The following is a 10639-nucleotide window of genomic DNA, read 5'->3' as shown; positions in this document are numbered from 1 at the left end:
GGCATTAATTCGGTACCTGAAGGATCAGCGACCAACATTCCACAAAGCTGGGATAATTTTTCCATGAAAATTTCCTGAATCCTGGTTGGCAGAGTAAAAACGGGACAAAGGGATCGGCCAAATTCAGTTGGTGTATTTTAATATCCTGTTGGGTGAGTAGGGGAAGTGGATAAATGGGGTTGGCAGTGACAGGAGATAAAGGATGAGCTCTCTGAACACAAATAATCTCATTCAGAGCTGCGTTGCTTTCATTTGGGTAAAAAAGGAACGGGCTGAGCTGCCTCTTGAGTATTTTCAAGCCCTGCTGTCTGTGTTTGACACACCTGGAGCTGGGAAGCCCGTGGGGTGTCTCGGGTGTGGGACAGAGCATGGAGAGGGCCCAGGAAAGGGCTGTTCCCTCCCAAAAGCTCCCTGTTTGTCCCCAGACAGCACACAGGGGGTGAGCACTGGTTTGAGGATGTTGGTGCCTCTGTTGTGCAGGTCAGAGCTGTTCAGGGCACAAGAAAAGAGGAGCAGCAGCTCCAGAGCTGAACCCAGAGTGGCTGAGGTGGCTGAGCATGGAGAAGGTGCCCATTTTCTGGGCAGGATCCCAGAATTCAAGCAGAAAACCTGGGTAATGAATAAAGCAGCATCCTGGCTGCTCAGCACACATCTGTGCAGTGTCCACCTGGTTACATCCACTCCCTTCTCTTCCAGCCTCAGCTCCTTGTGCCTCTGTTTCACCCTTGAACTTTGCAGATGCTTGGTGCATGTCTCAGAATTTTCCCAGTGTAGGCACACAGTGTGTGGTAATTGTGAGGGAGGCTGTGGCCAGCCTCACCCCCAATGGGTACAGCTGTGAAAAGCAGGTGAACAGCACTGAAAATCAGGAGTGCTGAGCTGAACTGAGCAATCACACAGGGAACAGAGGCACACAGGTGCAATGCATCAACATGAGGGCTGTAAAAGTTGGGCTAAAGAACAAGGAGGGCAGATGCAGCCTTGGTGGTACTCTCTATGGGTGAATGCTTAAAGCCTTCTGGAATTATCTGGTGACACTCTGTGTATCACGGCCATCTCAACTGTGACAGCCCAGTTCCTCCTTGATGACAACATCCTGACCTGTGCAGCTCACCTCTTCACTGCCTCAGGAACCACCTTCCCTGTTTTCATCCTGGGCATCCAACCACCAACATGAAAACCTGCCATGATGGGCATCCTCTGGACCAGGTGCTTGCTCCAAAATGAGCTCTGGAACCCTGAACCCTGTCACCTCCTCCTGTCACCTCAGTCTCTCAGTGTCACTGCCAACAGAGCCCTTCAGAGCATTGCCTCCAGCCACAGCATCACCAACCTCCTGCTCTTCGTCCCACAAATCACAACAAGGCAAGTGTGAAGCATCAAACCAATTTATTATTATAGTTAGTAAAAGGCTTTTTAGCCTGTTAGTAAAAGATGTGCTGGGACACAGCTCCCTCCTGCACCATCTCCTGCCAATGAGGCTTTAAAGTGCTACATAACAACTGTGAAAATCCTGGCACTTCACAGCAGCAATCTGAACTGCTTTCCCCAGTGTGAGGTGGTGACAAACCAGCTGTTCCACAAGAGGAACCCAACATGAAAAGGCAAAGCATACAAGCTGTTGCTTAAATGTATGGGAAAACATGGGAAGAATTGCACAGGCAAGTAAAGCATCAGAGAAGAGAGCCTTGGTATGGATGAGGCTGGTTTGGGATCTCATGGATCTGCCCTGAATTACAGAAAGTGTGCAGAAGGCAAGGCCCTCCTGTCAGGGAGTGAAAACCATTTAATCTGTGATGGGAAGAGCAGCCCCACATCCCTCTCCTGGCAGAGGGGGCTGGGTGTGTTTAAAGGATTGTCCCTCCCTCCTTCAGCAGGCACTGAGCAAGGAATGAACACCTGGAGCTGTTCTGGAAAGCAGCCCTGACACAGCACAGCAGCACCTCCCTCCTACATCTACTGGCTGGCCTTGGTTCATGGAGGCACTTCCTGGATTTCTGGGCAGAAGGGAACTATGGGGAGGGAGGAGCAGCCACTGAGGGCTGAGTGACCTTTCCCACCACAGGCCAAGCTCTGGGTGTGATGGGCTGAGCTCCCTGCCAGCAGGAAGAGAGGATTTTGGGAACTCATTTAGCATGAACAAGTTAGTGGGATGAGGGAAGTGATTCTGCTCCTCTGCTCTGCTCTGCTGAGAGCCCACCTGCAGTGCTGTGTCCAACATAAGGATGTGAAGCTGCTGCAGCGAGGCCACAGGACTGAGCCCTCTGCTCTGGAGACCTGGGAGTTCTCAGCCTGGAGAACACTCAGAGAGACCTTCCAGCACCTTCCAGTACTTAAAAGGGCTACAAGAGAGCTGGAGAAGGACTTTGGACAAGGACCTGGAGGGACAGCACAAAGGGGAATGGCTCCCACTGTCAGAGGGCAGGGATATGGGATACTGGGAAGAAATTCTTCCCTGTGAGGGTGGTGAGGCACGGACACAGGTGTGGCTGCTCCATCCCTGGAACAGTTCAAGGCCAAGCTGAATAGGGCTTGGAGCAGCCTGGAGCAATGTCATTATTCCAAGCTGTTGCTGCCTCCCTGCTTCACTGTATTTTAGAATCACAGAATGGTTGGGGTGGGAAGGGCCATCAATGAACATCCCATCCCAGCCCTCTGCCATGGGCAGGGACACCTCCCCCAGGACCAGTCTGATCCAAGCCCTTTAGACACTGGAAGGTGCTCCAAGGTCTCCCCACAGCCCAGAGCATCTCAGACTCTCCTATGGCTTCCATGCAGTTGATCCTGTTTGTGTCCCAGCCTGGGCAGAAGGTTCCTATACCCCTACCCCACAACAACAGGTATCAGGAACTCCATCCACCCTTCCAAACTCCAAAGATCCAGCCTAAAATCAAAGACACCCAGCAACTTTCTGTGGGACCAAGTCTGCTTGAAGTTGGCATTGCCTGAAACATTCCTCTTAAATCAGAAACCCCTTTCTCTGCCTGGAGGGGGTGAAAAGAGGCTGATCCTTGATAATGCTTGTTAGATGCAGCTCTTTCCTGACCCTCATGTTTATCCCCAGGGTCAGTACTACATGAAACAATCCCAGAAGGAGCAGCAGAGCCAGAGACACCAAGTAAGGCAAACTGAACATGAGATGTCCAGTGGAGGCTGCTGCACCCACCCTTGGGCACATTTTCAAGCCAAGATGAGCAGAGCCAAGAAAATCAGCTCTGCTGTTACAGGATACCTGCACCACCTCTCCTGGCTGCATTGCACAAAGGACCTGGAGGTCACCCTTTGGATCACCAGTTTCCCTGAGAATTCCTGGGACCAACCAAGACACGGAGAATCACCATAAGTGCTTTCCTTTTTGACTCAATGGAACATTTTGGAGCAAGATCTTCTCCCTGAGGGCTGTAAAAAGAGAAGGCTACAGCCAAGAAGATGGCTGGGAAACGGGAGGGAACGGACCCAAACCCAACAGCATCATGTACCAAGGCCTCTTCCAGCAGAACCTTCCAGAAAAAGATTTAACAACACCCCTACTGCCCTTTGCTGCTCTTCAGGCTTCAAATGCATTGGCCAAAATCCTGCTGCCAGAGGAACCCCTGGCTGTGTCACTGTCGGGGTGTCCCACCGCTATTTCCGCAGCCGGGCGTACACGGCGAACGCCACGGCAGAAATGACACCCACAGCTGGCAGGATGTACAGCAGGGACAGGCCACTGCTGTCCCCCTTTGGGGCTCTGCCCTGAGGGGAGCTGGTGGCACTGCCAGAGCTGGAATTCACGGAGCTTCCAAGGGGAGTGACCCCATGGCTGCCGGCTCCAAGATGGACGCTGGGGTGATGATCCACACGGAGCTCGTGGGTGCCCAGGGAGCTGCTGTCCCAGCCTGGAGCAGGACAGGAGTCTCTCCTTGCTCCAGGTGCCTCCTTTGCTCTGGGGCCTGCAGGAACTGAGGAGACTCTGGGCAGCGCTGCTCCTGAGCTCAAGCTATCCCTGCTCACCAGGATTGGGTCGCTGCTGAGGCCAAGGCTGCTGGAGGGGTTGCTGGGCTCCTGAGAGCTCGGGTGTCTGCTGGCCACCTCTGGGCTGCCCCCAGGCGTGGACATGAGGACATCTGGTTTGCTGAGCTCCTCTTCCTTCTCCTCATCACTCTGAGGTGCCCAGATGCTCGTGGCAGAGCTCACCCGGAAAGCCGATCTCCCAGCCGCGCCTTCGGAGCCACCCACCACAGCTGTGCCCAGGACTGGGCCTGCCGAGGCCGGGAGCACCTTTGGGAGACAAGAGAGGGGCTGGGAGCACCCTTGGGAGACAAGAGAGGGGCTGGGAGCACCTTTGGGAGACAAGGAGAGGGGCTGGGAGCACCTTTGGGAGACAAGAGAGGGGCTGGGAGCACCTTTGGGAGACAAGGAGAGGGGCTGGGAGCACCTTTGGGAAACAAGGAGAGGGGCCGGGGGTCAAGGGGAGCACCCAATGGCCTGGGCTTGGGGACACAGGTCCCAACAAAGCCACTTGAACACAGTCCCCACGGGTTGGGTCACAGGGAACAGGGAGGTGAAGGAGGGAGGAAGGAAGAACAGTGGAAAACAGCACCTGGAAGCCAGAAGAGTGACTGGCAGGGTAAGGAGTCAAAGCCCAACAGAGTTTGGCCCCCTTCTCCCATGCTCCACCACACAATGTGTGTGGATGGTAACATAAACACCACAGTGGGGGTTAAAAATCCCTGAATAAACTCATCACCAGTGTGACACTGCAACAGAAAATCTCCTAACCCCTGGGAGTGCACAAGGACAGGAGTGAAGTGCAAGTGGCCAGAGGAAAGGTCACCTACTTTCTCCTTGGCTGGCACACAGGGGGTGCTGCTGGCTCTGTTCCCAACAGGCAGCTTCTTCTCTTGCGTAAGAGACTTCACAGAGCTGTCACGGGATGGGACAGTGGCTCTGGGCACAGGGGTGGCACCCAGGGGAGCTGTTTCCACTGAAGCACCTGTCAGGGAGAAAATAAAACGTGTTGTGTTAACCAGGGGGCCTAAAAGGTGACATTTGCTGATTTGTCCTTCCTCAAGGGAGCTGTGACAGGACAGTCCTCAAGCTGAGGGGGTGGCACAGGGAGCAGGGCCCAGTGCTCTGGCTCTGCTGTGGCACCCGAGCTTTCCCTGCATCTGCAGGTCACTCCTGCAGGGAGGGCACCAAGGCAAACAGAGGCTTTTAAGGCTCCTGAAACTCCATGTGCCCCCAGCCAGGAGGTGCTGACCCCACATGGCAGAATGGAAAGGGCTGGAAGAGCTGGGTGTCTCTTTTCCCACCCCAAGACCCTGGTGTGGAGGACAGGGCTTTATCCTGATTCTAAGATGCCCAAAGGTGAGTGATGTAGGAGATGCTAAAATTGCCCCACATGCATACAAAGATCTCTGCAAACCAGGGGGAGAACTTTCACACCTCAAAGCTGCTCCCAAACTGCCAAAATTAAAATGCAGACGGATGAGATGATCATTGTGGGTTCCTTCCAAACAAAATATTCTATTCTATTCTATTCCATTCCATTCCATTCCATTCCATTCCACTCCACTCCACTCCACTCCAATCATTCCCCCAGCATTGCCAAGGCCACCATTAACCCCTGTCCCCAAATGCCACATCCAAACACCTTCTAAATCCCTCCAGGGATGGTGACTACCACTGGCTGGCCTGGACAGCTTATTCTAGTGCTTGACAACCTCTTCCAAAAAGAAATTTTCCTTCCTATCCAACCTAAACCTCCCATGACACAATTTTCCTCTCATCCTGTTGCCTGTTACAGCTCCACCCTGCTCCACCCTCCTGTCAGGGAGTTGTAGAGAGCAAGAAGGTCTCTCCCAAACCTCCTTTTCTCCAGACTGAGCTCTCCCATCTTCCTGAGCTGCTCCTCATCAGACTTATGCTCTAGAGCCCTCCCAGCTCCATTCCCATCTCTGGAACACTCTTGCAGTGAGGGGCTCTCAGCAGCACCTCCTGCTCCCCGGTGGCTGCCTGGTGCTGCCAGGAGGGACACCCACCTGCACTCCCTGGGTGCTGTGGCAGCGTCCCCACCCGCTTCTTCTCCACATCAAACTGCTCCTGGATGAGGAGGGGGCTGCGCACATCCACGAAGCTTCCCGTGGGCTCACCCTGCCCACAGCTTGGCACAGGCTGCTTTGTGGGCACTGGGTTTGGGGGCACAGCACGAGTGGCCCCCTCCAGGCTCGGTGGTGACTCTGTGAAGACATCTGAGCTCTCTTCGGGCTCGTTCCTGGGCTGCCCAGGGCTGTGAGTGGCACCCGCATCCCTGGCTGGAGCAGCCCTGCCCAGGCCCAGGCCGGGCGCGCCGCGGTGCAGGTGGTTGGCATTCCCAAAAAACCCATTGTCCACACACACCGGCCGGCGGCTCAGCCAGTCCCGGCCCTGCTCTGGGGACACTGCTGGTGGCACAGCCACCCCTGGTGTCCCTGGTGACACTGGCAGGGCCCCGGCGGGGTGGGAGACATTCCCCTCTGCGCTGTGCCCGCCGCTCGCTTCGCCATGGACTTGGCTCCCAGGTGGAACCGGCTGGGGACTCTCTGGCTCCGGGAGTTTTTTGGGGAGCTGGAAGGAAATGAGATGTGTTAAATCACTGGGATGAGGGGGTTTGGGACACCCATGAGGCTGGTTCTGAAGGGGGTCTGGGGTCTCTCTTTGGGACCCACCCAGGGGTTGGGGGCTGTGCTGTGGAGAGAAGCCTGGACTGGCAAAGCAGAACCTGCACTCTCCCCATGGAATGGAATGCCCCTGGCATTCAGTTACAGGGCCATATATGAGCTGTAAGCTACCAGATGCAGCAGATATCAGCAGTGAGGGGCTGCTTTGGCTGGCCCTGGCCCCACCACAGGCTCCCCATACCTAATCCAAAGGGCCAAAAGGGATCTTTGTGTCCCCATCCAACCTGTGCCCTGCTCACCGATTCCTGCACAGGCACTCTGGCCTCCAGCTCCGTGCTCGTGGTGGTGCCAGCGCTGGGCAGGACAGGGGGATGGTCACCAGTGGCCAGGTCTCGGCGTGGCTGCCCAGCCAGCGGGGCAGAATTTGGCCCCCGGGGTGGTGTCTGGGCACTGGTGGAGGAGGGCCTGGGATGGGCATCACTGGGAAGGGAGGGGGCAGCAGCAGGAGCTGAGGAACCTGGAAGAGACAAGTGGATCATTGCAGGAAAAGTTGAGGAAGCAGAGGATAAGTGTGACACTGAGACAGTCCCTGCTCTGTCCCCACATCAGCCAAGCCCACAGCACCCCTTTGTTCATCTTTCCATCTTCCCTCAGCCGCTTTCAAACATGGATCTGTCATCCTCAGACATGTCACCACAGTGAAGGACATCCCTGGGACAGTCACAAACACCTCCAGCACCCTGGGAAACTGAGGCAGGCACAGAGACAACTTCATGCCCCCATCTCCAGCACCCCACAGGACACACCCAGGAAGGACGAGGCTACATACGAGGTCGAGGTTGCCAGGCATCATAGATTTCCTGCAGCTCATCAGCCAAGTGCCCTGCGTTGTTGTGGTGCAGTGCCTGGATGAGATCCTGCACCCAGCCCCTGCGGCACCTCAGGTGCTGATAGAACCTAAACACGGCTGCCTGGTTGCCCCGTGTCTCCTCCCGGGCCAGGAGTTCCTCCTAGGAAAAACACACAGGGTATCTAAGAGAGGGTCTGCTTTAGAGGTAAGACAGCTCTATGTTGTCCTTGGGGAAGGAGCCTGGCAGAGCTCAGGCAAACAGGAAATTACTCTGTCAGAATCGACCAGGCAGGTCAGGGAATTGGCCAGCGACGCCACTCGGATAGTGCCGAACTTCTTGAGGTTTCCCGTAATGTGGATGTACACTTTGTCCTCAGCCAAACCCATCGTGGCTCAGCACCTGCGGAGGGACAGAGGCTGCGGGTGAGCACAGGCTGCGGGTGAGCCTCAGGCTGTCTCAGAAGCTCGGGCAGGCACCCGTGCCCTGGCACAGACACCGCGATGAGACAGGGGAAATCCTGTCGGAAATCACGCACAGAAAATTCGTGTGGGTTTAAGCTCAACGCTCAGCTTCACTTCCATAAACCTCGCTTATTTCTACCATTGCCCAGACCGTGTTTATTCCCACTCTGGTTGTTTGGATTCCGCCGGCGGGTTGGGGGCTGGCCTGGCGGCAGGGTCACGACAGGCGACAGGGAAAAACAAGCGGCACGGCCAAGACAAGCGCCAGAGGCCAGGGCGGGAATCTCGCACAAGCAACGGGAAAACCAAAGGGGAAAGCACAGGGCTCCTTCCCACAGGGAACAGCGGCCCGCAGGCCGCGACGCGGCTCTGCGCGCCCTCACGGCGGGGGCCCCCCCGCCCTCAGCGCGACCTTCAGCCCCCGGGGGAGCTCCGGGAGGTTCTCCGCTCGCAGATCCGCCTGGCAGAGCAGCCGGCGGTGGCGGCCAGGGCCGTGGCGGCCGGAGGGGTCAGTGCGGCCCCGGTGTCCCCTCCCCGCCGCCCTCACGGCCCCTGAGGGCCCCTCACCTGCGCCCGCCGCCGCCGCGCGCCCGGCACGCTATGGTCCCGCCCCCTTTGCGTCGCGTCCGCCGCTGATTGGCTGTGGCGCACGCCCGTCACGGTGATTGACAGGTAGTGATTGACAGGGGATGTGACCGGTTCCGGGTGTCTGGGGACAGCGGGGACCGGGAGGGCATGGAGCGGGGACAGGGAGGGCATGGAGTGGGGACAGGGAGAACATGGAGCGGAGACAGGGAGAACATGGAGCGGAGACAGGGAGGGCATGGAGTGGGGACAGATCCTGGAGAGGGGACAAGGAGAGCATGGAGAGCGGACAGATCCTGGAGAGGGGACAGGGCAATCCTGGAGCGGGGACAGGGAGAGCATGGAGCAGGGACAGATCCTGGAGCGGGGGGACAGGGAGAGCATGGAGCGGGGACAGATGCTGGAACGGGGACAGGGCGGTCCGGGAGCGGGACAGGGTGACATGGAGCGGGGACAGATCCTGGAACGGGGACAGGGAGACCATGGAAGAATTTCTTTATGTTGTGGGTGGCAGAGCACTGGAACAGCTGCCCAGGGAGGCCCTGGAGTCTCCCTCTCTGGAGACATTCCAAACCCACCTGGACACATTCCAGTGTCACCTGCTCCATGTGACACTGCCTTGACAGGGGGTTGGACTGGATGATCTCCAGAGGTCCTTTTGAACCTCGGTATTCTGTGATTCTGGGAGCCTCAAGAGCAGACATCTGAGGGGGGACTTCATCAATGTGTATAAACATCTAAAGGTGGCGTGCCAAGAGGATGGACTAGGCTCTGCTCCGTGGTGCCCAGCAATGGGACAAGAGGCAAAGGGCAGAAACTGATGGAAGTTCCACCTGGATATGAGGAACTTGGTCTTTCATGTGAGCACTGGTGCAGTTTCTCCAAAAAAGCCTCATCCCTGGAAGTGTCTGAGGCCACGGGTGATGGGGCTTGGAGCAACCTGGGATGGTGGAAAATTGTCCATGGCAGGGAGTAGAACCAGATGCTCTTTAAGGTTCCTTCATACCCAAACCATTCTGTAGTTATAATTAATTGAAGCCAGCTTTTCTCATTCTAAATTATAAAAAAGGATCATTTTTCTGGATTGTTTCTGATTAAGAAGAGATCTTGTTGGTGATCAAAACTTACCTCACGAAAACAAAAAAACCACTCAGTTGCACCCAGGAACTTCTGTTCACAGAATCACAGAGTGTACAATCATCATCATAAATCCCAGAATCACAGAATCATACAATCACGATCATAAATTACAGAACCACAGAATCGTACAATCATGATCATAAAGACCAGAATCATAGAATCACAAAATGTTAAAGGTTTGGAAGGGACTTTAAAGAGCATCCCAAGCCTGCCACGGTCAGAGTGAGGCCCCATTAAACCAGGTTGCTCAAGGCCTTATCCCACCTGGCTTTGAAAACTTCCAGCGCTGGGGCATCCACGACTTCCTTGGGCAACCTGCTCTGTTCTCACCATGGTCACAGCAAAGAATTTCCCCCTGATATCCAACAGAAATTCCCCCTTTTTCAACTTGTACGCGTTACTCATTGTCCTGTCTCTGCACCTCCTTCCTAAGAGGTTTCTCCGACATTCCTGTAGTACCCCACCAAAACTTTATGTTTGCAATTAATTTCCTCATTAATAGTGAGTTAGTTAATTAATTAATTTATTAATTAATTTATTTATTAATTAATTTTTCCTACGCCGGAATTTTGGGACGTGGGACCGGGAATGGGCGCAGTGCCGCCTCCGGGCCACCAGGGGGCAGCACCGCCCCGCGCCGCGGGCCCGCCTGGCCACGCCCATGGGCACGCCCCGGCCACGCCCCCGGGCCGGAGCCGCACGATGGCGGCGGCAGCGGGCGGGCGGCGGCGGCGGCGCCGCTGAGCGCCGGGAGAGCCCCGAGGGGCGGCGGGGGCTTCCCGCACCCCTTCCCCTTCCCTCATCTCCCCCTCCCCTTTTCCCCCGATCCCCTCCACCCCCGCGTCCTCCCCCGCTGCGCCGTCCATGGTTACGGGCGGCCGGGGCGGCCTCGCAGCGGAGCCGTTTGGGCGGGAGCCGGTCCGGGAGCGGCGGCCGCAGGTGAGCGGGGAGGGCCCGCAGG

The 10639-nt window shown here is 56.3% G+C and overlaps 2 protein-coding genes across 4 annotated transcripts in view; one reads left to right on the top strand and one right to left on the bottom strand.

Annotated features, from left to right (window-relative positions):
* Window positions 1-1372: 1372 nt before the first annotated feature.
* MAVS (mitochondrial antiviral signaling protein) lies at window positions 1373-8577 on the bottom strand. 2 transcript variants are annotated; one of them, XM_063157874.1, is made up of 7 exons: window positions 8521-8577; window positions 7762-7891; window positions 7471-7651; window positions 6941-7158; window positions 6024-6588; window positions 4821-4975; window positions 1373-4260 (listed from the first exon to the last, which is right to left on the bottom strand). In XM_063157874.1, the coding sequence occupies exons 2-7, from the start codon at window positions 7876-7878 to the stop codon at window positions 3625-3627; spliced, it is 1872 nt and encodes a 623-aa protein (XP_063013944.1). In that variant the 5' UTR covers window positions 7879-7891; window positions 8521-8577; the 3' UTR covers window positions 1373-3624. The 2 variants fall into 2 exon arrangements, with proteins under 2 accessions (XP_063013944.1, XP_063013945.1); XM_063157875.1 differs by lacking the exon at window positions 8521-8577 and adding an exon at window positions 8366-8428.
* A 1933-nt stretch (window positions 8578-10510) lies between these two features.
* The window catches only part of PTPRA (protein tyrosine phosphatase receptor type A), a 132305-nt gene continuing 132176 nt past the window's right edge, over window positions 10511-10639 (top strand). For both annotated transcript variants that reach the window (XM_063157872.1, XM_063157873.1), the window contains exon 1: window positions 10511-10617. The gene's annotated coding sequence lies outside the window, so the exon portion shown is untranslated. The remainder of the gene's footprint in view (window positions 10618-10639) is intronic.

The sequence above is a fragment of the Melospiza melodia genome, chromosome 5 (assembly GCF_035770615.1).
Source record: "Melospiza melodia melodia isolate bMelMel2 chromosome 5, bMelMel2.pri, whole genome shotgun sequence".
Classification (NCBI taxonomy): domain Eukaryota; kingdom Metazoa; phylum Chordata; class Aves; order Passeriformes; family Passerellidae; genus Melospiza; species Melospiza melodia.
The sequence above is the reverse complement of the archived record's forward strand: the minus strand, read 5'-3'. Positions and strand labels throughout refer to the sequence as shown.